At 42.3% G+C, this 27,533-nt stretch overlaps 1 protein-coding gene across 2 annotated transcripts in view; it reads right to left on the bottom strand.

The window, feature by feature from the left end:
- Positions 1 to 27,533, bottom strand: part of LOC119742200 — a 51,156-nt gene that overhangs the window by 13,786 nt on the left and 9,837 nt on the right. For both annotated transcript variants that reach the window (XM_038218243.1, XM_038218244.1), the window contains exons 2-17: positions 17,422 to 26,168; positions 14,554 to 14,844; positions 13,558 to 13,731; positions 12,787 to 12,943; positions 12,181 to 12,286; positions 10,996 to 11,137; positions 10,051 to 10,125; positions 9,433 to 9,579; positions 8,607 to 8,816; positions 7,258 to 7,428; positions 6,597 to 6,860; positions 5,504 to 5,702; positions 4,527 to 4,678; positions 3,458 to 3,690; positions 1,820 to 2,032; positions 345 to 468 (exon numbers count right to left, since the gene is read on the bottom strand). In XM_038218243.1, the coding sequence (XP_038074171.1) occupies positions 345 to 468; positions 1,820 to 2,032; positions 3,458 to 3,690; positions 4,527 to 4,678; positions 5,504 to 5,702; positions 6,597 to 6,860; positions 7,258 to 7,428; positions 8,607 to 8,816; positions 9,433 to 9,579; positions 10,051 to 10,125; positions 10,996 to 11,137; positions 12,181 to 12,286; positions 12,787 to 12,943; positions 13,558 to 13,731; positions 14,554 to 14,844; positions 17,422 to 26,041 (11,278 nt within the window). In that variant the 5' untranslated portion in view covers positions 26,042 to 26,168. The remainder of the gene's footprint in view (positions 1 to 344; positions 469 to 1,819; positions 2,033 to 3,457; positions 3,691 to 4,526; positions 4,679 to 5,503; positions 5,703 to 6,596; positions 6,861 to 7,257; positions 7,429 to 8,606; positions 8,817 to 9,432; positions 9,580 to 10,050; positions 10,126 to 10,995; positions 11,138 to 12,180; positions 12,287 to 12,786; positions 12,944 to 13,557; positions 13,732 to 14,553; positions 14,845 to 17,421; positions 26,169 to 27,533) is intronic.

Raw genomic sequence — 27,533 nt, 5'->3', positions numbered from 1 at the left:
GGGGGGGGGGCAAGCACACTCCCCCCCCCTTGCCCCCTTCGCGACGCCCGTGTCTCCTAACCACTTTTCAATTTGTAAGTTTTATTTTAACGAAGAACTATTTATTCTGATTTTGGGTGTCTGCAATTACCCTCTGAAAAAGAACTTCATTTTTTGCACAAATAAACCCACCAATTATTGCGAGAATTTCCTGGCAGCTTATAATTTGAATATTGTGAAGAGCTAATTCAATAACTAAATGTTGGTGGATTTTTCATTCGATGTCTCATTGAAAAGATTGCTAGGAAAATAGAAAAAAAAAAATTACTGTGAAAAAAGTTTAATCATTGACAATTTTGTCTTACCTTCATCAGTGCCCACCATCTCCCACACATAGCAGGTAAGGGGCAGGTCATGGTTGATGTTTGCTCTCAGTGAGAGTGAATTCTCGGAGAGAACTCGCTCTTCAAATGTCGTGGTAATGTCCACCTGAAGAGAATTAAATTAAAGGATAAAAAGTGGGTACACTTTAATCAAATTCCAGTTAAAAATTCAATAAATGCTTATTCAGTGATATTGTACACAAGTTTATGATAAAGGAGAACTCGGGAACAGTTATAGCTATGAGCATAGTGGGTAGAGATGTTTTTGTTGCAGATGTGCGATAACCCACCGCCGTGATAACCCACTGCTGTGAGAGGGTGTTATCACGATAAATCGCCATCACCCTCGAACTGCTATTACAATGACATCTTGGGAATCTTGTAAAATCTCCCTCCGAAAAATGGGGGAAATTAGTGCGCTTGCGCTACTGCTCCAGGCAATTACGGTTCATTTTCAGTCCCACGTGTACTAAATATATGACAAAAAAGATGCCATGAAGTTGCACAAAAGTCTTGCTGCATCCAATATGCTACTGAAACAAATTGAAGAGTTTGGTTCGGAATAGATATGAAAACTTTGGAATGCACTGCATAATGTCGGGCAAAACAGGTGCGTGAGCATTACACAACCACTACAAGATTTCTGAGAGGTTGTTGCTGGTGGTTCGTGGGTGATTGCGTTTCGTCGTGATAACACCCTCTTGCAGCGGAAGGTTATCGTGTATCTACAGCAGCAACAGCGTCTTGCTCCAAGACCACTATACAGCATTAAAAAATGTTTCACTTAAATTTAAAAAATAAAGTTGATTTTCTCTTTGGAATTTATTTTGCAGTCAATAATTATACCACTCATCTAAAATGTGAAGAAATGTTCCACAGGGACTTGTAGGAGTAAATCAAAGAGAAACATCTAACAAAATTTATTAAAGAGAAATGTGAACTTTCGTCAGTTATTTATACAAACAGAATTTTCTGTGGAGGAATCAACTGATAACTCAAGTAGAATCATTGGAAAAAAGTATGAAAAACAGCTGCATTCCATCTCCGATAACTTTGTAATTTGTTGTATAAATACTTAAATGAGTGTACAGGGGGTCTACTCATAAGTCTGACGCCTCATAGGTCGGACGCCTCATAAGTCCGACAAAATCGCATCCCCTAACCAAATAAAGGCCCATAAGTCCGACGCCTCATAGGTCAGGCGCCTTATAAGTCCGTCGCCTCATAGGTCCAACGCCTCATAGCTCCGACGCCTCGTAAGTCTGACAAATTAAACACCTCATTTTTCCGATGTCAGACTTATGAGGCGTCGGACTTATGTGGCGTTGGACTTATGAGGTGGAATAAATAAATTTTATGCCTCATAAGTCCGACGCCTCATAAGTCAGAAATTTTGGACTTTTGAGGCGACGGACCTATGGGGCCTCGGACTTATGATATGGCCCCGTGTACAGTACCTTTGGAGGATTCCCGTTCAGTGCAGTCACACGGACGGACGTAGTAGCCGACCGCGTCAGCTTGGACACCTCCAAGGTGAACTCGTAGGTCTTATCTGCCTCCATGGAGCTAGCCGGGATAGACAGCACGCTCATGGCTGCGGCTGAGGCCGATGGGAACTGGGTGCCGGCCTCGCCTTCCTTGAAGGACCAGCAGGCTGTGCTGTCTGTTACCTGTGGTTAAGATGAATCCGTGAAAATGGAGTTTAGCGGGAGGAATAAAAGCACTAAACTAAACAGAACAAAAAACATTGTCAAAAAACATGTGTCTAGTCCCTACCGTGAGTGATCGGGATCTGATACACCGTGCCCTCTGGAGACATGCACACAATAGGGAACAAAAGATTGTGTACATCTCCACAGGGCAATTTCTATAGAGGAATACGTCTCCACAAGGTTTTCACGAAATAGAGATACGGATATTACTCAAAAACTAGGAATTGTCAAGATATGTTGATCCGTCGCAAATGGTACAGTTTTAGAAAAGGGATATTAAGTCCGAGTTTCAGCCAAGGAAATTAAAATAAGAGCATTTTGAAACTGTACTTTCAAACTCGAAAACTTTAGGACATGAAAACAAAGCAATGTCTCCACAAGGATACAAATTTGAGTATTAGCCCTAACAGTCCTGAATCCTCCAATTTTAATATGATTTTGCACACCCCTAGGGAGTTAGGGTTTTAAGGACAACACTGAGTATACGGTGTTTATAAAAACATGTCGGTGAATGGCATAACCCGATAGTGAATTAACATCACCCCGACAGAAATTCCATCTCATGAGTAGTTTGGTTGCGGTACCCGCTGCTATATCAGATTCGAACCAGCCAGCCGACCCTGACAAGCTTATGGTTGAGTGGTAAGATGTCTACACTAGCAAGCAGGTGGTCGTGGGTATGAATCCCAACCGAGTGATTTTTTTCTCACTCGTGGTTATGGACAACACTGAGTATGCAGTGTTTTTAAAAATATGTCGGGGAAGGTCAAAACCCAATGGTAAATGTGGCTTGATGTCATTTCATTCTGGTTCTGAATAATACGCGAGTCTTGTTTTTGTGTTTCTGTTTGTCACTGTCAAAGATTTTGTTAATCCATATTTGAAGGGTTTATCGCCAAAATGCGATATTTGAAATTGAAAAAAGTGCAAAAATTGCAACAACGTGAAAAAATTTCACTTTTATGAAACTTTGAAGAATAAACACAATAAATATATTCTAAACCTTAGTCATTGATTTATTGTATTCCTAAATTGTGTTTAACTATGTAACAGCCATCGAAAACTGACTCTGGGAGACCAGGCGAGGATGGGATTCTAAAAGGTAACACAATGGCGTTTATCAAGTTTTGGAAATAATTTGCCTTCATTTCTTTTCGTCAATCCATCTGTAAAATATTGACTGCATGTGTGCCTATAATTTGTCCTATTTTACTTGGTTCAATCTGACATAAACTATTTGTTCTTCATAAAACATTACATAAAATTATTACATCACGACATTTTGATCTGAGCAGAATCTTTCTCAACGGCTTAAGATATAAAAAGTAAAAACAAATACCAGCAAAATACAGATAAAAACCTAATTCTGAGCTTAATTTTTACCTGAGAGCACAGCCACTCATACTCCATGTCGACTGCCACCTGATCCAGATCGAAGGAGCCTGAACCATCCAGAGCCAAGAAGCCGCTATCACGGCCCACCGTCAGCTCACTGCCACCGTAGATGATGGGGATGAGGTCTGAGTAGCGGGTCCGGACTGAGAAGGACTGGGTCACGTTACTGTCGGAGTCATTGGACTTGTAGATGGTGACAGTGAATGTCACCGTGGTGTCTCCTAGAATAACGCAACAAAGATTGAACATTTAAACAAAAGTAGCAGTTGCTACGAAGAATCGTTAATTAACAACTTAATTTAAACATCCAAAATTGATTTCAAGTTTTAAGTTAAATATCACTCCACCATCAGAAGGATATTATCAAAGGTAGGGTAGATCATTCGTCATTTGTGTATTCTTTTCGTTTGAAGCAACAAAAGTGCTCAAAATCGAAAGACAGGTGCTTAACAACTAAACCTCGTGAGGTTTTAGCTAAGCGAATGCTGTATACTCCGAGAAAACCAGTCAACTGCAGCTACGTGATGTCAAGCACTGAACCAACAAATAAACACAACCGCGAGCACACGTGCAACGTGTCAAGCTTGTGCGCACCCATTCACAGATTCTCCGAATTACAAACCAACTAGGCCTACTACTGGAAATTTCCAAAAATGCGTCACTGATTGACACATCTTTGAAAATGACCTTCTTTTATTGTTTTCTTCAAAATGACAGCATGCCAGAAGGAATAATTTCACAGGGAGTTTAGTGCCACTTCTATCTTTAAACCCATTACGCTTTTCAACAATAAGTTTGTTAGTTACTTTTTGGATAGCTGCAAATTACTCTACCTTTAACAGCACAGTGTGGTCAAGTCAAGATAAATTCAACTAATTCATCCTCAAGTCTTTGACAAAGGCAATGGGTCTACTAGGTACTGGCAACAGTGGTAGAACATTTCTGAAATTAGGGGGGGGGCATCAATATAGGTTTCTGTATGGGGTGCAAATACTTCCCACACCTCCCCCACTTCCACTGCCTCTAGTGCCAATCTTTTTCAGAAATAAATGTCTACCTGGCAGTGTGTTAGGGTCTACATGCAGCGTGCGTCTGTTAATGGTCTTCAGGTTCAATGGGACATCTGCATCATCCACTTCCCAGGAAAACACAGTCTCACCGGGAGGGACACAATCTGAATAAAAGGTCACCTCGGCAGTCAAGTCAAAGCTGCAACGATCAAAGTGAAAAAATAACATGATAATAATAACAAGATAGCAATGGTTTGATCTACCCTGAACATTTGCCGCCAAATGCCTGGTTTAAAAAGTTCAACAATAGCCATTTACTTTTGGGTGGTTGTTTGAGTTGGCAACCGACTGTCATGACATCATAGGCGACATTGCCAGAGTTGTAATGACTTGAGTCAATGACTCGACTCAAGTCCGACTCGAGTCACAATTTTTGGTGACTCGACTCGACTTGAGTCCCTAAGGGTAAATGACTAGACTCGACTAGTCCCTCATCAGAAGACTTAACTCGAGCAAAGGCTATTAAGACTTGAGTCCCAAAAACAACAGCAAAACTTTGCGAAAAGTATTTGCAATGACTTGCGGTGCAAAATTTATGTTCACGTCACTTTGCGAATAGTAGCCCCTTGTCACGTACAAACATACAACTTGTCACAGACTCCCACCTCATGGTTCTAGAACGCACAAAATACTATCCAGGAACCGGATTTTAAACACATTTTCCAATTTCCTTTACATCATTTTCATCAACTTATGGCCTCCTTCTATAAATTTTGATATATAGTGTTCACATATTTTTACTGGAATTGACTCAAGCTAAATATTTGACTTGACCTTATGACCTAATGACTTGGCTCGACTCGAGTCACTTCTTTAAAATGACTCCACTCGACTCGACTCGAGTCACTTCCTTAAAATGACTCGACTCGACTCGAGTCACAAAAATCAGTGACTCGTTGCTACTCTGGACATTGTCTACACACACTAGAACCACACAAACGCCAATGATTTGCTGATAATTTACCTGTCAGAGAGGTACACATTATCAGGATCCACCCCCTTGACAGTGATTGCGACCTCTGGCACGGCCAAGGCAGAGCGGCTCACGTTCAGGGAGGCCGTGTGCGATTCGCCGAGGAAGTTCTGCGCCGTCAGGCTGTATGTGTAGATTGTCTCAGCCTCCATGAGACTGCCAGCGGCAATCAGCTGCACTCTATTTTCACCTTAAATAAACATAAAGATTTACAATTTATGAATACTACTTAGTCTTAATTGAGACCGTCCATCACACAATTAAAGTTTGAATAAAAAACATTTTCGTTTGAGTATCATCTTTCCAATACAAGGCATAAATCGAGTCCCAGTTCATTCTATTTTTCCAATTCAATTTATAGACACAAAATAGTAAATTTCTTCCTCCGTGGTTTGCTTGAGATAGTTTGCAACAAATATTCATTTTGCCAAAGTTATGTTTTACATTTTTGCTGTTATTTTGTGTATTGTTGTCTACAAGACAAAAAGCGGTTGTTTCATGACATAACTTGTGCCTCACTCACTTGTAGCAACAGTTACACCAGTGTGAATGCCGGATCCATGGTCAAAACGTCATCACAGAATTCTGGGTCCTTGCTCTGCTGTGCATTATGATGTGTGTCGCTATTGGTAACCACTGATGGAACCATGCCCATGCTTTGGGTCAAAATAGTCCACTAGAGTCAAGAACAGATCCAGAACACAATTTTTTTTTTATTGGGGGGGGGGGGGCCAAAAACAAATTTGGTCCCCCAAAAAGTGGATCCAAAAACTAACGGCGAGGAGGTCGGGTCCCGTTGGATTCTAGATGCTCTGTGGTATGATCGAGGCAATTTCTTACCACTTTAACCAATTTTTTTTTAGGAAAAGATGGTGGTGTATGCAGTGCCTGACTTTATTGCGAAGTCACTTTAAAAAATAAAAATTGGGTTCGTTTGGGGGGAAGGGGCATGACACCCCCCCCCCTGGATCTGCCCTTGACTAGAGTAGTTGAACTATCCTGTGTTCGAGTGAAATTAGTTGAACTGTGGTCAACCACAGTCCTTGCCTGAACTTGCTCTCTGCTGCAAAACCATGACAATTACCTGACAACACTGCTTCCAGGGCAGTCGTGTCTCCTTCACTGCTGACCTCCCAGGTGTATATCATGTCCCGTCCAGCCCCGCCCTTTGTCTGCCGTCCACTCATTGCGACCGTGCCGCAGCTGGTGATGCGCTCTTTGCCGTACAGCACAACTGTGGGGACTACGGGGTTGGCAGGCCCCGCAACAGATTGGCTGCCCGTCACATAGCGGGAGTAAGATTCACGGAAAGCCTTGACTGAGTCTGCTTTGATCACCAGTTCGTCACCTGTTTGATGTCACAGAGGTAAAGACTGGTTACAAAGGAGAGTGGGTAGTACTACTGCTAACATTATAATCAGCTATTGATAAAAACAGGATGAAGTTATGGTTTTACTTAAGGCTTACAGGGACCATAGTAACATGTTCCTAAAGTGCCAAGTGACAAAATTTGGAATTCAATCTGCATGTGAAAGAGAAAAATTGATTGCCATTTTATTTTGTTTGAGCAGTTTTCGTTTACTCCAAAGCTAATACTGGTACCCATCTAAGTTGTGGGTTTTATAGAAACAAGTTGGGGTAAAGTGGCTTGCCCAAAGACACGGCATAGGCCAGCAGCAGGATTGAGCCCCTGGCCCTCAGATTGTGATTGAACAATGGTCAAATCAAAACAGAGACTAACTCACCAACAGCCAGGAGGTTGTCACCAAAGCCTAAGATGATAAATAGTGTTCTGGAGCCCACCCATCTACAAGTGGCATAGCTGCCAAGCTTACTGGTGTCCTCAAACACATCGTCGCAGCCGCTGAACTCATCAAAGTTGACTCCAGAGCTAAACCTGGTCAACACCGCAGCACCTGTTCATGGAGACAAAAGCGGGCAATTAAGTACAAACTGAAAAAAGCAAGTTTGGCCCTTTTTTTCCTGCCTTTGAAAAAGATCTTGCCAGGCCTGAAATGACAGGCATTCTAACTTTCTTGGTTTGTATGTATCTTTCATATCAGTCCAGTCTGAGAGCAGTATGCAGCAGGTTGATATTTCTCTAATCAAACCTGGGATTGTTTATCTTCATTTTTTTTCCATGCAACCTAAAAATTTGTCAAGTCAAGTGTCGATCTCGAGTGTGAAACACAAAAACTAATGACAGGAATTCTGATCAGAGTTCTAATTTCCATTAGATGGAACAAATTTTTGCAAGAGCTTCTGCTACTCTCTGTGGGTAAGTATATTTAATTGAAGTAGCTGAACCCATTCCTTTACCTGATTTGTCACATACTTCTACATACATGCATTTAAAGTTCATTCTCCAACAAATCTAATACTGCAATCTTCTCTTTAAAAAGGAAACACAGCAAAGGATGCCTTCGATTAGCTCACCCAGGTCAACTTGAGTTAGCCCCGTGCCGTTTAATTATCTCTGAAGTCATTCTTGGGGCTCACCTGGGTTAGACACCACAGACCTTGCTCTACGAGCAGAGTCACTGGTGGAAATACATCACAAGCATGGGTCGGTCATTCCAAGAAACAGACAAATGCGGAGGCCGGATAGCGGAAAAGCTCAGGTGGACCCAAATATCAACTTTATTTGAAGTCTAAACATCATTTATCATTGAGCTCATTGCGACTTTAGAGGCTGTAATTCCAGGCAGACATTGTTACTTTTTGCAATTGACGGGAAAGCAGTAGGCCTAAATCTCAAAGTATCACTTGCAGTCTGAAAGTGCATTTTGTCAATTGCTACAACTGCGACAACGGACATCATGTGAGGATCGTGATGGCCCGTGTTTGAGCGTTCGATTAGCCCGCCTCACTTGGCTAACCCATCTGCCTTTACCCGACTCGATCCGGGTGAGCTAATCGAACACACCCTGCAACACACCTTTTTAAATTCTCTTTTTGATTCAAACAATCTTTTGTTATTTATGATTCAAGAATGGATTTATTCTGACATTCATCTGAAATTGAAAAGGTTTAAATTACTGCATGCTGATCTTATAATACCTAAAGAAACTTTAAACACAATCAGACCACCTACCTGTTGAAGCAAAGTAAGCTTCAGTGAACTCGGGTGCAGGGGTGTAGGCTGTCAACTCAAAGCCAGCACCGTCCGACGAAGTTAACTTCTCGACGCCGTTCAGCGAAGGCCAGGAAGTGACGCGCATAGACCTGCTTGGCATGGGGAAACTGAAGTACATGATGCTGTCCGAACTGTCATCAAATGAGCCAGGAACAACCGCGCTGATATCTGTAGGAGGGTGTAAGCAAGAAACAATTGTGAGGAGTTGTGTCAAAATGAGACAGAACTGGGCACAAGCCATACTGGAGAAAAATGCACAAAAACAAAATTAATGGGGTGATTTTTTTTTTGGATTTTCAGATTTATTGGTAATTGTAATCTCTTATATGTCTGCTACACATCTTTTAAAGAAATAGCATAAAAACTGTGGAATAACAGTGTTTTTAAGGGAAAAGAATTGGCATCTTTCTTTTTCACAAATTCAAAACGCGAAACTTTAAAGGCCATTTTCTCCATATTTTACTTATTGTCATGGACATGTCGACAAACGTGAACCTTAAACAGCCATAACTTGTCAACGGAATTTCCAAGTGAAGTGTAACAAACAGTATTGTAAGGAGAATTTGAATCTCTTTCCTAACACATGCAAACCCTCATTTTGACCTCTGCCCAGTTCTGTCTCATTTTGCCAGAACACCTCACAATTATCAAAATCATATGGATACAATAATTGTTTTTCTCTACATGAGCTTTTTCATGAAAAAATAATTTACCACTCCTAAAAAGGAGTAATATATTGGACATACACATAAATAATTTATGAGGCACGACGGCAATTACTGACCTCCTTCAACAATGAGGGACGGCACAATTCCGGCAGCTTTCACCGATGTAAAAGAACCCTCTGCAGCCGCCGTAACAGTGACTGCAATGGTTTCAACGGAGCTGTTGATAGTCACCTCAGATGGTGAAATCGTCAAGATTTCGATAGCTGCAGACAAAGATATGGACAGTAAATTAAAAAAAAGTTCAACATGTTTCAAACATTGACCTGCAATTTTAAAATGTGTCACAAATTTAAAAAAAAGTCATATGAGCCAGTAAATACAATGCATGATATGTTTTGATGCTTAAAACTCCTATTTTGATCTTTTGTTGCTATCTTGCATTTTCGTAACACTGGGAAAAGTAATTTTCATTAGAAACATTGGCTATAACTAACTATATAATTAATTATCTGCAAAAAAAACCCGCTCACAAGCAGGTTAAGCAAACCTCAAGGTGATGGCAATTTATTTCTGTCTGAACTCTGTTTGCACTTTAGGAATTGGGAATGGCCTCCCAGAAAGTCAGGCAACTTAGGATAGAGGCCTACCATTGTAACTTCGAAACAAAACCTCACATGTTTTGCAGTATAAAGTGGTTCTGAAGATCATTTCAATGATAACAAATATGAACTTACCAGCTTGGACAGTCAAGTCTCCATAAACGCCCTCCGAGGTCAACCCATCACGTTCAACTTTGACCTTGTAGTCACCTTTCGGACATGAAAATACAATGTATGCATGATCTCAATTGTACATATCTCTGCATCTCTTGAAATTTACAATGTACTTTTTATCAAGACCTCTAACTACAAACATGAATTTTGGTATAGTTGATTAGTTTCAGTTTTATACAAGAATGGTTGTGATATTCTAATTTTGAGGAATATCTCAACTATTCAATTCAAACTTCAATTCAAAATACTTTTTTTATCCTTAAAAAGGCAATTGCATTTGGTTGGACAGCTCATTAAAAACACTTTACAAGTGGAGAAAATATATAAAACTTAAAACAATCACAAACAACATGTACTTATCTGGATTAAAAATGGTGTAAAATCTTTTCTTATTTAAAAACATAATACCTTATACTATATATAAAAATAATTAGACGACGAATGTACACATGACATAAAATGTAAAATGGCAAGTTATAAAAAAAAAACACTATGAAAATTATGATGCAACAGACACTTCCGGAACCACGCGTTCCGGAAATAGGCTCTATAAACCTTTAAGTAGATTAAAATTTGTTTCCTTTTTGTTCAGTTATGTGGGGAGGGTTTGGCCAGAAAGTTGTTGAGTCTGTTGTAAGTTGTCTAGCAAGGGGGCAGACGAAAGACTGAGTTCAACAAGTGAGCATCAAGAAAAGTTGTTGTCACTGAAGCTTAATAAATCAGTGTGTTTCATTGCACAACATCTCAAAAGAAAATTGCCCTCATGCAAAAGCAGTTTTGTCCAACCCAATACACACAACTATCTTCTAGTTCCTGTTATAGGGTTTAAATACATGTGTACAGGAATATTTGTAACTTTTTGAAAGCTTGTTAGTCAATGTGTAATACATTGTATAGGCCATATACCTGCAGACAATCCTGGTACATTGCATGTCATTTTGACGTAACTCTCATACTCAGTATCACTCCGGGTTACGGTGCCATCGGTAGCTTCAAAGATGCAGACCAGCGAAGAGCCTTCCTCAAATCCAGCTCCGTACACCTCAAGCTGAAAGGATATGCAGAGAAACAAATTTAGGCTGAAGATGGAATAACATTTTCAACCCCTCCCCCAACTTTTTGATTTTGCGGCTGGGCAAAACATTTCCTGGCTAGCTTCCAGCTGAAAGGATATGCAGAGAAACAAATTTAGGCTGAAAATGGAATAACATTTTCAGTTTTAAGACAGACTGTCTTGGTAGTTGGCTGTGATTTGCAGATCACGTCTTATTTCATGACATTGAAATCAAGTGCCTTAACTTTAAATGTTATACTTTCTTGTTATATGATAGCATCTGTTGATAAATAACACAGCATATTATTTAAAGGCTTCAGTAAAGTAAACTGAAGAATTTGAAGGGATACCAGCAGGTCTGTAAACATTGGTTAATAGACAGTGGCAGCGCCAGACTCTAAAAGAGGGGGGGGGCAATTGGGGAAGGAAATATTTTTGGGGGGCAGTTAAAATAAAATCTGATAGAGTCCAATAACTAAATGGCACCTAAAAGCCTGTGTACGCGCGCCCATACCCATTATCAATTGTCCGGAAATAAGCCACTTGAGCAACTTAGAAGTGCAGTCGTTTTGATGAATGAGAAATGTATCAAACCAAGAATGGTGTATAACAAATGTATGACAATTGTACAAAGTCATTGGCTGCACACTATCTATGGCTGTGTAAATGCATGTGTGGCATGTTCTGTCTACCAAAGTACCAATGTTGACAATGCTTTCATTGGCCCAAAATGTGTCCACAGAACCAATGACTCGCTCTCTAACTTCAACTTGTTATGAATCTTAACAGCGAAGAAAATAAACAGAATTAATCTATTTGTAGATAAAGTGTTTGGGGGGGGGGGGGGGGGGGACAACTTGGGGGGGGGGGGGAGGGGCAAATGCCACCTATGCCCCCCCCCCCATAAGTAAAAGTTTTAAAACTTAGTGAATGTGTCCAGCCTTTCCTCAGCTAGAAGGTCATCAGAAATGAAACCGATTCAACTAAATGCTACACCAGCTGAAAAAACAACAATGTGGAATTATAAAAAAACTCACCTGAGTGTTAGAGTTTTCATTTACAAGGTTAGGGACGACCCATCCAATACCAAAACACGTTGTACCGGTCCCATCGCAGACATCACATGCATCAAAGACTTTACCACTGTTGCAAAAGAGTCCAGAATAAAAAAAAATCATGCTTGTCAGAGAACAGCACCAGAGAAAATGACAAAAAGTTTGTATAACTTGCATTTCATGCTTTAAAAAGTGTACGAAATTGACAAAACAAAAGCAATTTAGGCTTCAAGAGCTAATTAAGGCTAATTAAGGGGAGTCAGGTTGGCGTAGTGGTACTTTCCTCGCCTTCCACCGCTGTGACCTGGGTTCAAATCCCGCCCGGGCCAATTTGTGGATTGGGTTTTCAGTCCCTGCCTGATTCCGTGGGTTTCCCCAGAATATTCTTCTGGGCTTTTCCTCCCACCTCTAAAACTGTAACTTCTTCTCATTGTCTTCTCTCCACAAGTTTCTTCAGGCTTGCGAGCTACAGTGCCTAAGGCGCTTTTGAGGAATCCTTGGTTTCATTACCAGAAATGATTAATAATAATAATAATAATAATAAAGGCTGTGTCATCAATCCACAGGAACTGAATTTCACACTTTTACCTGTTGGGAACACCGTCACACCCAGCGCATGAGCTCTCATCAGCAAACGAGTCGGTCAAGCACTGTCCGCATGCATTTGTACCACTGGTCACATTCAGCATGGTGTTGCCTCCATAACATACGCCGCACTGGTTGAGCTCAGCTCTGTTGGATGCAGCTATAATTTTGAGAACAAAAAAAAATGATTAAAAAGTTGCTTTTCACTTTGGCAGAATTAGTTTCAGTTGATTACTCAGTTGCTATCAAGGACTATCAAGTTTTTACAATGCTATTTTATGCAAATGAGAATATGCAAATACTAAAACTTTGAACCAATAGAAAAGCTTAATTTAATTTGGTCTTTTTATGTCTTAAATGCTATGCTATGTTATGCAAATAAGAATATGCAAATACTAAAACTTTGAACCAATAAAAAAGCTTCATTTAAGTTGGTCTTCTATGGCCGAGACAAATTGTGTACGTACCTCTAACGCCCGTATTCATAGAATTAGGATCTATACCAGGATCCTTTGAGTTCCAACAGTGCAGTACTATTTGAAGCATTTATTTCCAAAACACGACATATCCATTTGAAAATTTGACTTTAAAGAATCAAAACAGTAAAACCCCTGCTTTCTAAACTTCACTTTTTGCTTTACTGTATTCTTAAGTTGTATAAAACAACCGTAGATATTACTTTTTGGCAGCCAGAAGAGAGCAGGATTCTAAAAGAGAACAAATTGGCGTAGGCCTATATCGCATTTTGGAAATGCCTCCATTTTTTTCACTCACCTCCGGGTGTGAAGCAGTCACCGTTGCAGTCCATGTACTTGTTGGCCACAAACCCAGAGGATGGATCGAAGGGCTCACAGAATCCGCAGTCATCCTGCAACCAGGTGCCATCACAGACGCCGCGGCAGTCGATTCGGACCTGGTTGTAGTTGGCTGGCCTTCCCGTTTCGCCGTCTTGGAAAAAAAACAAATCAAGAAAGGAAATTACCGAGATAGTTTCGGAATATAGAAGTCGGTGAAATAGAAAATAGCAAAGGGTGAAATTAGAGTTTGACGTTGAATATTTACCGACCATTAAGGATATTTTTTCAGAACAAATGTTGCACTGTAGACTACATGTATTAATTCTTATTGCTCAAAATTTTGCACAAGCAGTTTTGTTTCTTCTAATTTCACTTTCTGATTCTGATAGGGGATGCCAATTGCTATTGAAGAGCATGGTCAGAGATGGTGGTTTGCTAGTCCGAGTAACGTAGACCCTACAAATCGGCTTTTTTTTTTACATTTGGACAAGCCGTCATCTGGGGTATCGCCAGACCATGTCCAAATGTTAAAAAAGGTGATTTATAGGGTCCAAGCAGTGGCGTAGCCAGGAATTGTTCAGTGGGGGGGGGGGGGGGGGCTGGAACATTTCATTGGGGGGCGTCATGTAGATCAATGATAATTTTTTGTAGGAACTCAAAATCTCAGTGGGGGGGGGGGGGCACTGGGGGGGGGGGTGCTGCAAGGTTTCATGGGGGGCTGTCGCCCCCCCCCAACGCCCCCCCTGGCTACGCCACTGGGTCCAAGTTACTCAGACTAGTGGTTTGCAACAGTATCTTACAGGCTGAAGAAGAGTCGTTTTAATGTTTGTCGTGTTTTTTTTATCTTGTTTTGGAAAACAGGAAGGGTGAACATAAACATTCTCAAAGAACTTAATATTTGGTCTTGTTCAGTCATAAAGGTATCAGAATGTCCACGTGATGCAGTGCAGCGTTGTTGTTATGCAGAACTCACCAACACACTCTTTACAGTCGTCCACGAATGCCGAGCCGTTGCATGTGCCGTGGCAATCCCAGGTGATACGGTAATTGGGATCTGACCAGCAGGTGCCGCAGCGGTCCTTCCCAAAGTCTTGTCCGCGGTTCGTGAAGCCCCCGACGCACAGGTTGCAGCTGTTCATGGTGGCGTCACCGTTGCAGACGTTAGCGCAGTCCCGCACTGCGCTGCCACCGCATTCACCAGCGCAGTCGTATAAGGTGTCACCGTTGCAGACATTCGCACAATCCAAAATGCCCAAACAATCTTCTAGACATGACAATTAGAAATTGAAAAAATATTAGAATGCAATAACTTTAGTCTTGATGATTGCTTCTTTTCAGTTCATTTTAATTATAATCCTAGCTATTTTGGGTATTAGAAATAAAAAAACCCAATATTTCATGTTTAGTATTAAACTTTAGTTACTATATATTTAGTAACTGAGAAAATTGTTTGAATGGAAAAGATGTGGTTTGGGAACCCACAATTACGTGCAATATACTATCACGATTATTAATTTGCATTCCAAATATTTTGGGCACACAATTTTTTTATGTAAGAAAATCTTGAGCAGAATGAGCAAAAGTCAACGGTACCAAAAAAAGAGAGAGTAAACTTCATTAAATGATTGCAACTGCAGCATATCTTTATAAGAAATTGCAGGAGTCGAATTACAGAATAATAGTTTTGCAAAACTCTGATATTTCCATTTTCTTTGGGAAACACCATGCATCTATGTTAGGTTTTCTGTTGGCCTGTTTGTATATTGTTTGATCTATCTTTCTCTGAAATTTGGCACCTGTTAGTGAATCTTCCCTCAATATCAACCTTATGAAACAATCTGTTAAGTGGTTTAATAGTTCAGGCTGTTTTGTTAAAAAAAGAGCGAGTGCACTGATGGCCTAAGATTATTTTGGCCTTGGTCTGGTACTGGAATTAAATCTGACCACAATCAACTGTGAGTGATCAGACAAAGGGAACACCTCCTTCTATTTGCAGAACCACGCAACCCTACAAGTGCTTCTCCTCGCTTCTGCAGATGACTCTGCACAAAAAACTTGGATAAACAGCTTTGCCGAGAGTACGTTTTTCACATTGCGGGTCTTAAATTGGTTCTTCGGTGGCGAGCCCGCTGTATGCAAATTTGTGCAAACAGTGTGCACAAAAAGGACTTATTAGCTTAAATATACTTCAGGGTTGATAGCTCCACAGAGAAACTACTAGTGCTACTGGATAGGAATTGTACAAAATGAGCCCCTGGCTTGTTTGCTTCTCATTCACAGGCAAAGTCCCTTGCAAAGGTACTCGGCATCAGTGTCAACAAATAGAGGCGGTGTTTGAGATGCTGTATCTGGGCAACTAGAGGACAGGATGAAGCGAAACCTGACAAAGTCACTCCTACAACTAGGTCTTACATAAGCTGGGTATTGTGCCTTAAAAGAAAATGACTAGAGCCAAGTGTCTGATTCAAATGCTGTAGGAATTTCTCCTTGTGAATTCCAGACGGTGGCGTGGTTAGTTGTGAAAGATGTTTTAAGTGAATTGTGCAATTCTTGGTTACACGTCCAGCAAACTGTATGCCCCCTGGCAGATTAAGAATGTGTTTTTACGCAGGATCTATGTGGCAAAAGAGCGGCAACATCAGCTAAGCACTTGTCTTAGGTTACGTTCAACTCAGACAAGAGAAGAAGTCTTTGGAGTATAGCCCTCTTACTCTTAAAAAGAATCAATTCATTTCTTTACAAAATTGCAAGTTATTTGTTTCGTTTTTACAGAAAAGCTTTGCTCTATTTAGGGCATCTGCAAGCCTATTATACATGTATATAAAAAGACTTGCATGTAGCATTTGTGCCTCTATCGCAAAAAAGTTGTAAAGTAATTATTCTCCCCCAACAATGTGAATGTTAGGATTGTCTCAAGTTGAATTTATCATTTAAAAAGTGAATGACCTTTGTATTGCAACAAACAGAACTTCCAATAATAATTTTTAAAAAACAAGCTTAAGCAAAGAACTTCAATTTATCATACCTATATACCCCCTTGTCCTGTCACTCAGATTTGCTCAATTGAAATACATGTTTTTGTTTTAAACCCAAATTACAAATCAACATTTAAGTTCTGAATTTTGGAAAAACAACATCTTACTTTTGGAAGCGTTTGAAGAGCATAAAAAAGAAAGAATTTATTGCATTGTTGTGCAAATGAGGTCTGTAAATTCTTGCACATGTTTTTTCATAGCGGTATATATACATGTAGTTGTGGTTAAATTCTAAATTTCAAGTTGAAAAGGTTTTCGCGTGGCCACAATGATTTATTTTCTAATTTTGAGCATTATTTTCTCCTCATACTGAGGCCACTCTAGTGGTATTTTCTAGTTTTTGGTAATTATTTGGTCTTTTTACATCAAGAAATCTTTGGATTTCGGCATTTTCTTAATTTTAGAGAACTTTTTTTTTTTTTAGGCCCAATTTTTTTTTTTTGCCTAAAACTGATTAAATTACTTTTCAACAAATAACTTTTTTTCCTAATTTTTTTCAATTTTGATGCTTTACTTTGACCAGAACCCCCACCTTTTGTTTTACCTTCAGCATCTGCAAACCTCTGAAAAGGCTTTTATTTAATGTTGCCTATGAGTAGCTGCCTCACAAACTGATCCGCACTTAATAATTCGAAATTTGTAAAGTAATTTATTCCACAACAAAAATGTGGGCTGACTTTTGTTTTTCGTTTTAGGTAAAATTCGTTTATTTTGCCAGAGAATTGACAATCTAAAAGCAATTATCTAATTCGGGACAAACCGCTTTAGCAACTTTTAACAACGAATTTGATTTCACCATTCCTTACCTTCGGCAGCGATGGACTCTCCACGGAATGCAGCAGAGGTAGCTATGCAGAGGGCTCGGGGACTGTAGTAGCCGGTGACTTGATACAACAGGTTGCCAGATGCAGCTTCTGGAGATGCAATGTTGATGAACCTCATGACAGCTTCTACTGCTATCGCGCACTCATCCTCATTCGTGAGGTATGAGAATGCCTGCTCCCGAAGGAGGTCAACCAAATTGTCGAATGCAGTCTGATCCTGGACGGCATCAATAAGGGCAGTGCACATGAGTTCGTAGCTCTCAAAGCCGGCCAAAGTGCTGGCGAAGTCGAAAAATCCAAAGAAGTAGCGCTGATACTCCAATCTTGATTCCAGAAGCCACTGTGCAGTCTCTGCGTCGTAGTTGGGATTAGATGGGTCTCCATAAGGGCCCAAATCGGGAGAAAGGTAGTTCAACACTCCCTCGATGTCTTGGCATATACCAGCTCCATATTGGATTCCAGCCCTCAACAAGCCGTTTGCCACAATAGTGGCCAGTGCCTCTGGGCTAGTGTCAGAATTGAGGACAGTTTCAATGGCTGGGCAGATGACATCTTTTTCAAAACGGGGTTCGTAGTTGAAGGCAGGGAGGATGGTTTCCAGGAGTAATTCGCCAAAGTCAACATGACTCAGTGCGATTGGGTGATCAGCACCGTAAAATTGAGGTACCAACACCTGTTGACACTGTGATACCACACCTTGGATGTCACCTTGATTGATGGCATTACAGATAAGGCCAAAATGACCGAAGCCTGGGAAAACCCGGTCATCGAAAAGTGGGCCCAAACGGTCGCATGCCAGAGTCAAGGTCTCATTAAACTTGTTAGTGGTGAACAGAGCCCCCGCCAGAGATACTATATCTCGGATGGTAACGCCGGGAAGGAATTCTCCTGCTGATGGTGTGTAGGTGGTCATGTTGAAGTTTGCAGGTAGCTGTAAATTGAATTCGGTGGCATTAACTCTCTCATTAAAACTGTCATGCAGATAGACACAGAATGTTTCCACCTTTTCGAAACTTGATATTTGCCTGAATGGAGATAGGCCGTCGCGCCCAAGAAGAATATGGAGTGAGGAGTTACATAAACTGACATCATTCATGATATTAAAGGCACCTTCTACCGCCGCAGCAACAAGTGAAGCCCTCCTCTCCTCCTCATTAAAGCTCATGATGAAACTGCAGAAATCATTTCCATTTGTGAACTTTCCTGACAATTCTGAAATGAGCCTCTCTGTTTCATCAAAGACCGTAAATCCTGAAGGGCTAACATCTGAAGAGGACGCATTATTATAATATTGTACACACTTCGTAGACAACGATTCACCGGAAAAAAGTGATGCGAAGATAGACCTTGCCACAGACTTGCCAAATTCCAAAACATCTGCAGTATCTGCCTGCATGACGGAGCCAAACCTTTCACACACGGCGTAGGGATCGTCGCCCAGTTGCCTGTACACCGCTTCAGCGATTCTCTGAAATAAAAGTTGGCCTGTTTCGTGGGAGATTTCGTTGTCTGAATTTACAGATTCACCATCTCTATCATCATCAAATGGTAAATCGAATTGGGTTTGGAAAAGGAAGGTTACCCACCAACCGTCACTGCACTCTGGAGCTTCTGGAGTACGGTCCCATGGCAGATCAACAAACTCAATACAGAAATGGTAGAATTCCTCAAGATCAGAACCCCTTCGAGACCAGTCACAAACTTCGCCCAGCTCTGGTACCAAAGCGTCAATGTCAATATCGGCTTGATCAAGGAGGCCGCAGGTAGTGCCAATCGCCTCTGTGATTGTACCGGAATTGTAAAGTCGCCCAACAACCTTCAGTATCTCTCTAATAAAGTTTTGCCATTCTTGAGGGATTATCGGAGACTCTTCATCTGGCCGCTCTGTTGCTCCAGGCCGTTCTGTTGCTCCAGGCCGTGTTTCTGAATCGACAGAGTCTGAATAGATCAGCGTCCGGAATACAGACAAATCTATCTCTTCGTTGCTATTTGGGTCGAATGCGCGACTGATGGCCTCACATAGTCCCTGGTTGTCTCCAAAGCCAGTGATGTCGCCAATAGAGAAGGGAAGTTGAAGAGACTGTTGCATGAAGTCCACAAAAGATGTACAATAACCAGAATCCCTCATGATAGAGTACATAGCTTCCTTGAATGTGTTGACCATTCCGTCCAAGAGAACAGGGTCTGCTCCCTCGGCTACAGCTGCAAGTGAATCTCGACAGAGTTCGTCGCTGTTTGGATAGTTTCCAAGGAAACTGAATATATCTCCAAGTAATTTCAGAGGATCGATTTCTTCAGGCATGTCCATGGTGATATTTCGCAGGACGGATTCTGTCCATCGTGGCATTTCAGTATAGCCGAATGGTGGAATGGCCGTAGGGGCATCTTGTCCACTGTCTTCACAAAGCCAGGGAGTGGCATGTGCCAGTAATCGGAGGCCAACATCCATGACACTGTCAACAATGACAGGTATTGACATGTCCTCGTTAGAAATGATGTCTTTGGCATTATTGCACACCGACTCATCCGTTGAGATGTCAAAGCCAAACGTTTCCTCAACCCAGGCAACAAATTCACCATATGTGAGGTCCTCATCTCGTAAGATGAATTTCAAGAAATTCAAAAATTCGTCATCCTCAGGTCCATCATAGAAGTCGTCATCCGGAGTACGGTCCCATGGCAGATCTACAAACTCAATACAGAAATGGTAGAATTCCTCAAGATCAGAACCCCTTCGGGACCAGTCACAAACTTCGCCAAGCTCTGGTACCAAAGCGCCAATGTCAATATCGGCTTGATCAAGGAGGCCACAGGTAGTGCCAATCGCCTCCGTGATTGTACCGGAATTGTAAAGTCGCCCAACAACCTTCAGTATCTCTTTAATAAAGTTTTGCCATTCTTGAGGGATTATCGGAGACTCTTCATCTGGCCGCTCTGTTGCTCCAGGCCGTTCTGTTGCTCCAGGCCGCGTTTCTGAATCGACATAGTCTGGATAGATCAGCGTCCGGAATACAGACAAATCTATCTCTTCGTTGCTATTTGGGTCGAATGCGCGACTGATGGCCTCACATAGTCCCTGGTTGTCTCCAAAGCCAGTGATGTCGCCAATAGAGAAGGGAAGTTGAAGAGACTGTTGCATGAAGTCCACAAAAGATGTACAATAACCAGAATCCCTCATGATAGAGTACATAGCTTCCTTGAATGTGTTGACCATTCCGTCCAAGAGAACAGGGTCTGCTCCCTCGGCTACAGCTGCAAGTGAATCTCGACAGAGTTCGTCGCTGTTTGGATAATTTCCAAGGAAGCTGAATATATCTCCAAGTAATTTCAGAGGATCGATTTCTTCAGGCATGTCCATGGTGATATTTCGTAAGACGGATTCTGTCCATCGTGGCATTTCAGTAAAGCCGAATGGTGGAATGGCAGTAGGGGCATCTTGTCCACTGTCTTCACAAAGCCAGGGAGTGGAATGTGCCAGTAATCGGAGGCCAACATCCATGACACTGTCAACAATGACAGGAATTGACATGTCCTCGTTAAAAATGATGTCTTTGGCATTATTGCACACCGACTCATCCGTTGAGATGTCAAAGCCAAACGTTTCCTCAACCCAGGCAACAAATTCACCATACGTGAGGTCCTCATCTCGTAAGATGAATTTCAAGAAATTCAAAAATTCGTCATCCTCAGGTCCATCATAGAAGTCGTCATCCGGAGTACGGTCCCATGGCAGATCTACAAACTCAATACAGAAATGGTAGAATTCCTCAAGATCAGAACCCCTTCGAGACCAGTCACAAACTTCGCCAAGCTCTGGTACCAAAGCGCCAATGTCAATATCGGCTTGATCAAGGAGGCCACAGGTAGTGCCAATCGCCTCCGTGATTGTACCGGAATTGTAAAGTCGCCCAACAACCTTCAGTATTTCTCTAATAAAGTGTTGCCATTCTTGAGGGATTATGGGAGACTCTTCATCTGGCCGCTCTGTTGCTCCAGGCCGTGTTTCTGAATCGACATAGTCTGGATAGATCAGCGTCCGGAATACAGACAAATCTATCTCTTCGTTGCTATTTGGGTCGAATGCGCGACTGATGGCCTCACATAGTCCCTGGTTGTCTCCAAAGCCAGTGATGTCGCCAATAGAGAAGGGAAGTTGAAGAGACTGTTGCATGAAGTCCACAAAAGATGTACAATAACCAGAATCCCTCATGATAGAGTACATAGCTTCCTTGAATGTGTTGACCATTCCGTCCAAGAGAACAGGGTCTGCTCCCTCGGCTACAGCTGCAAGTGAATCTCGACAGAGTTCGTCGCTGTTTGGATAATTTCCAAGGAAGCTGAATATATCTCCAAGTAATTTCAGAGGATCGATTTCTTCAGGCATGTCCATGGTGATATTTCGTAAGACGGATTCTGTCCATTGTGGCATTTCAGTAAAGCCGAATGGTGGAATGGCCGTAGGGGCATCTTGTCCACTGTCTTCACAAAGCCAGGGAGTGGCATGTGCCAGTAATCGGATGCCAACATCCATGACACTGTCAACAATGACAGGAATTGACATGTCCTCGTTAGAAATGATGTCTTTGGCATTATTGCACACCGACTCATCCGTTGAGATGTCAAATCCAAACTTTTCCTCAACCCAGGCAACAAATTCACCATACGAGAGATCTTCATTGTGCAAGAACACTTTCAACCAACCGAGAAACCCATCTTCCTCGGGTTCATCGTCTTCGTACGGATTGTTACTCCATGGATATTCTACAACTGACAAACACATTCCAATGAAGTCTGAGCTGTCGTGTGGCTTTCTTGCCCAATCACAAAGTGGTTTGAAGTCATCACCCAAGAACACGCCTACCTTGCCAGTTTGGTTAAAGATTCTGCATGATTCCCCCACAACCTCCTTGAACGTCCCAGCATTGAGCAATCGCCCGGCCAGTTTCAGGATTTCTGGTTTAATAATACCCCAGCTTTCATCCTCCGCGTCATTGAAACTAAACTTCAGAAGCTTTTCTACCTCTGAAATGTCGATGTAAAGGTCGCTCGCAGGGTCGAACGATTCCTTAATGGCTGCACAGAAGTGACGATTGCTGCCAAAACCAGAAAAGTTCCCAAACGATAATGGAAGATCCAGAGACTCTTGCATGACGTCCATGAAGACCTCACACACATCAACATCTTCCATCAAACTGTAAACAGTTTCCTTCATGGTGAACACTATATCTTCAAATACTGTTTCGTCATTGACAGCTTCAATAGACTTACGGCACTGTTCGTCACTGTTGTCGAAATGTCCCAGGAAGGTGAACATTGTTCCGAAGAAATCAGACGAATCTCCGTCGACGGACATTTTTGGTCCGTCTGTGATGGATTTTGCCGAAGATGGCATCTCACTTGATGGAGTAGGTAGGGTTTGTGTTGGTTCAACAGATGGCTCGGGTCTACGGCCATAACATAGCTCAGGTGAGGCATGCACAAAGAAACGCAGCGTGGCATCTAGCACTTTATCAAACACCATACGCATAGTAAAGTTCTCATCTGTTGCGTACTTTTCAGCATTCAGGCAAACTTGCTCAGGTGAGGCTCTTGGACTGGACGCGAAGAGGTTGTAAAACAAAGCAGTGACATCGCCTCTAAACGCTGACATGCCATCAAACCAGTCGGTTATTGTAGGACCCCATGGTTGGTAGATGTAATCACCAAAGTTGGGCCACCAAGTCTCGATGTTGTAGATTTTGCGCAACCAGTTGCCGTCCTCGAAGAAGACTCTGCACTCTTCAATCAGCCCAGCTGGGTCTGGGTCGGACAGAAGACTGCACTCCCTTTGTAGCTCTTGGCTGTCCAAACGAGTACCTGTGAATGTGGTACATGGTAGCAGAGCAGCCTCTTTAATCGTAGTATTGAACACAAGGCCAGTTATTGAAATAAACCCAACTAGGTCAAGGTTTGGCCTGTCAGAATCATCACCTATGATATCTGAGAGCGATTCAGTGTTGTGACGGCTAAATGCATATTTTATTTGTCCGCACACACTTGCTGCATCCAGAAAGGTTCTACCCATGCCTCCAAACAGATCAATCTCAGAGCTCACAATGTCGAAAAAGTTATTGCAGACATTTTCATCCCACGTGATGGTGAGAAGCTTGTTTCTCATGTGACTAATCCGGTGTTTCAGGGAACCAAAATAATAATCCGTTTTTACTTCACGACACATTTCTTCTTTAGAGGAGAAGCCACCCAGGAACGCAAACAGTTTAGCGACAAGTCTTCCTGGAAGGGGTCCGAGATGACCCCTCTCCCACCTTGAGTCTGCGTCGTCAGGTTGAAACCAGTTTGGATGGCTCGGACCAGGGGACGACCCAGGAAAGTTGTCATAGGGACCGGGAGACCACATTGGTTTGTCGGTAACGCCATCTGGTGGAGATCTGCTTGGAATGTCACTTACTGTATCTGTGTGCGTCGGGGCCCAACTGAGATTGTCAGTAACTCCACCTGAAGGAGACTGCCATGGCTGATCAGTGACTGGAATGTCACTTACTGCATCTGTGGGCGTCGGGGCCCAACTGGGATTGTCACTTAAACCAGCCGAAGGAGACCACCACGGCCGATCAGTGACTCCTCCACTATATGGACCTTCTCCACACAGTTCTGGAGCTGACCATGCTAAAAATTCTAAGGTTTTGTCTAATATCTTGATAATCACATCACGAACGGTCATTTCGTTTTCATGGATTTTCCAACCAAATCGTTGGCAGATAGCTTCTGAGTCGGCATCATGAAGATCAAAAATGGCCTCCAGGAGCTGCTTCATGTCAGGGAGAGGTAACGAGTCTCTGCCCATGTCATCAAGGCCACTGCCGCCGTCGAAGAACTCGGAGAACCATGCCTTTAGAAGTTCCACTTCTGAAAAGTCATTCCAATGAGCAAATAAGTCGTGAGAGTACCACCAGGGATCACCATTTGTGTCGGAACCTGGTCCCTCTCGATCACCTGAGCCGCCTCGTTCTGGGTCGCGATTGTCACCAGAACCCTCTGCAGGACGACTTGGATTCCAGGGACCTTCTGTTGGATTACCATGACCACTCCCCTCTCCTGGATTGTGGGAAACACCCGAGCCCCCTTCTGGATCTCGAGGATCACCCGAACGCTCTGTCGGGTCCCTGGGAGAACGTGACCAGGGACCTTCTGTTGGATCAACACGACCATTCCCATCCCCTGGATCTCGAGGATCACCCGAACCTTCTGTTGGGTCGTTTGGATTATGTGACCCATCGTCGGGACTTAGTCCGCAGAGTGCAAGACATTGCCGGATTAGCTCATCTGGGGTCTCCATTTCCAGTGCTGCACACATCTTCTGATCGGAGCTACTTGCCACTCCACTAAATGATTGGCAAAGCCCAACAAAACCTTCACGAACTGTACCACTGTTCAAGAAGTTACCTGCGGCCCGAACCATTTTGATAACATTGAGTCCGGTTGTTGTCAAAGATGATTGATCCATTGAGAACTGCACGCTAGGATCGGAACTTCGTAATACTTCTTGAATGTTGCTGCACATGTCCGCTACCGTCTGATAACCAAATGCTGTGTGGTAACTCATCCACGAACCAGAATCCTGCAGCCGCCATATCAGTTCAACACACAGATTCGAGTCATCAATGAGAGCTCTCAGTAATGCGCTGGTTGTTTCATTGATAAGTTGGTTTGCTTCCGGCCCGTCGGATGAAATTAATCCCCTTGCTTGATCACAAAACTGTTGGTTATCGCCTAACCCAGACAACGCTGTGAAAATTTGGAGGAGAAGCTTGCCCAAATGAACCTCTCCGTTGTCTAAATCATCACAAGACAGTAGAGATAGGGGGATCAACCGCTTCACAGCCGTGAAAGTGATGTTTCGTATGAGAAGACGCCCAGTGAGAGACCGGTTGTAAACCACGCTTCCGAGTCTGCTACACGTTTCAGCATTGTTGTCTTCTGAGAAGCCAAGGATCTCCTTCAGAAATTGCATAGGGTAGAAGTAGCCGATTCCTGGTATGTCCCAGAAATCCCTTGTGCCATCGTCTGGAAAAGGGTCATCGTCGTCTGATTGGTTCGGGTAATCATAAGAAGGTACCATTGGATATTCGTCCTGGGAGTCTCCGTCTGAATCTTCCAACCCGCTCCAGATTTCTTGGCAGACATCGGACACACCTTGTACAGGTTGACCGGTTCTCAGAGATTCCAGAACCGGTTCGCAGACATCTCTAACTGTGCTTCCCAAGAACTGAGACGCAAGAGGTCCAACTGCCACGCAGACCTCGCCGACTGCCTCCTTCACCGTGCCAGAGTTCCACGACTGAGCAGCAACATTGATGAGAGATGAAACTTCAACACCAGGAATGATTAGACCCGCCACGGAGAAAATGTCACTATCTTCTGTTACGAGACTAGTCGTGTCATTCCACTGGACTTCCCAGTATGAGTTGGCATCGCCTGGTGAAGAAGTAGCTTGCTCTGCTGTCTGAGACCCGAGGTCTTCTTCAATGGAAGGTTGTGACCAAACACCGGTAGCCAACACAACCAGCAAAATGCACGAAACACGAGCAACTATGGAGACCATTTTGTGTCAGGATTCTTACCCGGTTACCGGCTTTCACGTTAGCCCAAAGCTGGCTGGAACGGGGTTGGGCGTCTTACCCTCGATGTAATTACTGAAGTTCTGTCAATCTTCAGCGATGAAAAAAAACCTACAGTGCAGAAAAAGTGAGAAACAAGACCAAAAATTAGTCTGGCCAGTGACTAAGCATGTCACTCCGGTCCCTTTTTAATTAGTTACATAATGCTTATTTGATCGAGAACAATCACTTCCAAGACAACACTGTTTGTCTGTTATAGTTGCTTTACCCCTTCTCGACAAATGACTATGTAAACACACTGCTAAGATATCGACCAACAAGGGTGCTGAATTCGTTTAAAATCCGACGGTATACCGCTTTTATGTCTTCATCAACAATTATTAACCGTTTATACTAAGAAGGTTGGATCGGTTTATTATTGTTGTCTTTTTCATGGCGGTGTACCTTCTATATACGTGATGATTAAATTCTGAACATATATATTTGTCAAAGACTTCTTCACTTTTAATATTTTAAATTAATGCCATCATCGAAGCAGCCGATATCAGCAAATCTGAGGCATTATTTTGACCCATAAAGATGCTAAGACATTCTCTCATTTGGAGATTAAGTCCTTCGTGTGACATGGGTAACATAGGAATTTTTTGAAAGGCAGATTTTCCACGTGTACAATAGAACTCTTCAACAGAACATAATGTGGACGACGAATTTGATGTAAAAAAAAAAATAGCTTAAACATCGCCTTGATATTTTTTGTTAGTTCCCTGACAAATTAAGCGAGCGGATTTGTTGAACGCACGTTAATTTTGAGGTTGCTGACTTCACATTAGTAAGCCTTCTACCACCATTAATGAAGTGGCTATCGCCTATGATAGCAATTGTACATTGCAGTTATTTTACATGGAATATTCTTTGTTTCAGTAGCAGTTTGATACTCACAACAGTTGTCATTCTAATTCCAGTCATAAAAATTCACTACATTTTGAAGCAACGGTATATATGCGCTTAACAGTCGGTGGTTCTGTTTAGCATGATGAGGGATTCTGAACACGCACTTTTCGTCAACTTTGCGTTCAAAGTCCGGGGTTTGGACGAAATATGCACTGGTGTTTCTGTAAAAATAGTCCACCGCAATTTGCCCGATTTCATTTGTATAACTTCTGAGGTAATTTGTACGAGCTAGTCGGATTGGCGTTATAAACGGACAATCTTCAAAGCCACGTTGGATCATTTGCAATTAGGCCTACCCGAAAAAGAGTATACCGGTACCTATCAATAAAGACAGAAACCTCGCTCACAGTGAAGATATGACTGGTATCAAATACCCTGTGAAATCATTCCTCCTGAAATGGTATCATTTGGAAAACAACTAACATTGAATGGGGTTTCGAAATATGATTGCCGCGGGCACACTTTTTTTTTGCGTGCATCAGCAACGGAATTCAGTTACGAGAACAACAACAAATTGCACAGGGC

The sequence above is a fragment of the Patiria miniata genome, unplaced genomic scaffold (assembly GCF_015706575.1).
Source record: "Patiria miniata isolate m_02_andy unplaced genomic scaffold, ASM1570657v1 HiC_scaffold_5, whole genome shotgun sequence".
NCBI lineage: Eukaryota > Metazoa > Echinodermata > Asteroidea > Valvatida > Asterinidae > Patiria > Patiria miniata.
The sequence above is the reverse complement of the archived record's forward strand: the minus strand, read 5'-3'. Positions and strand labels throughout refer to the sequence as shown.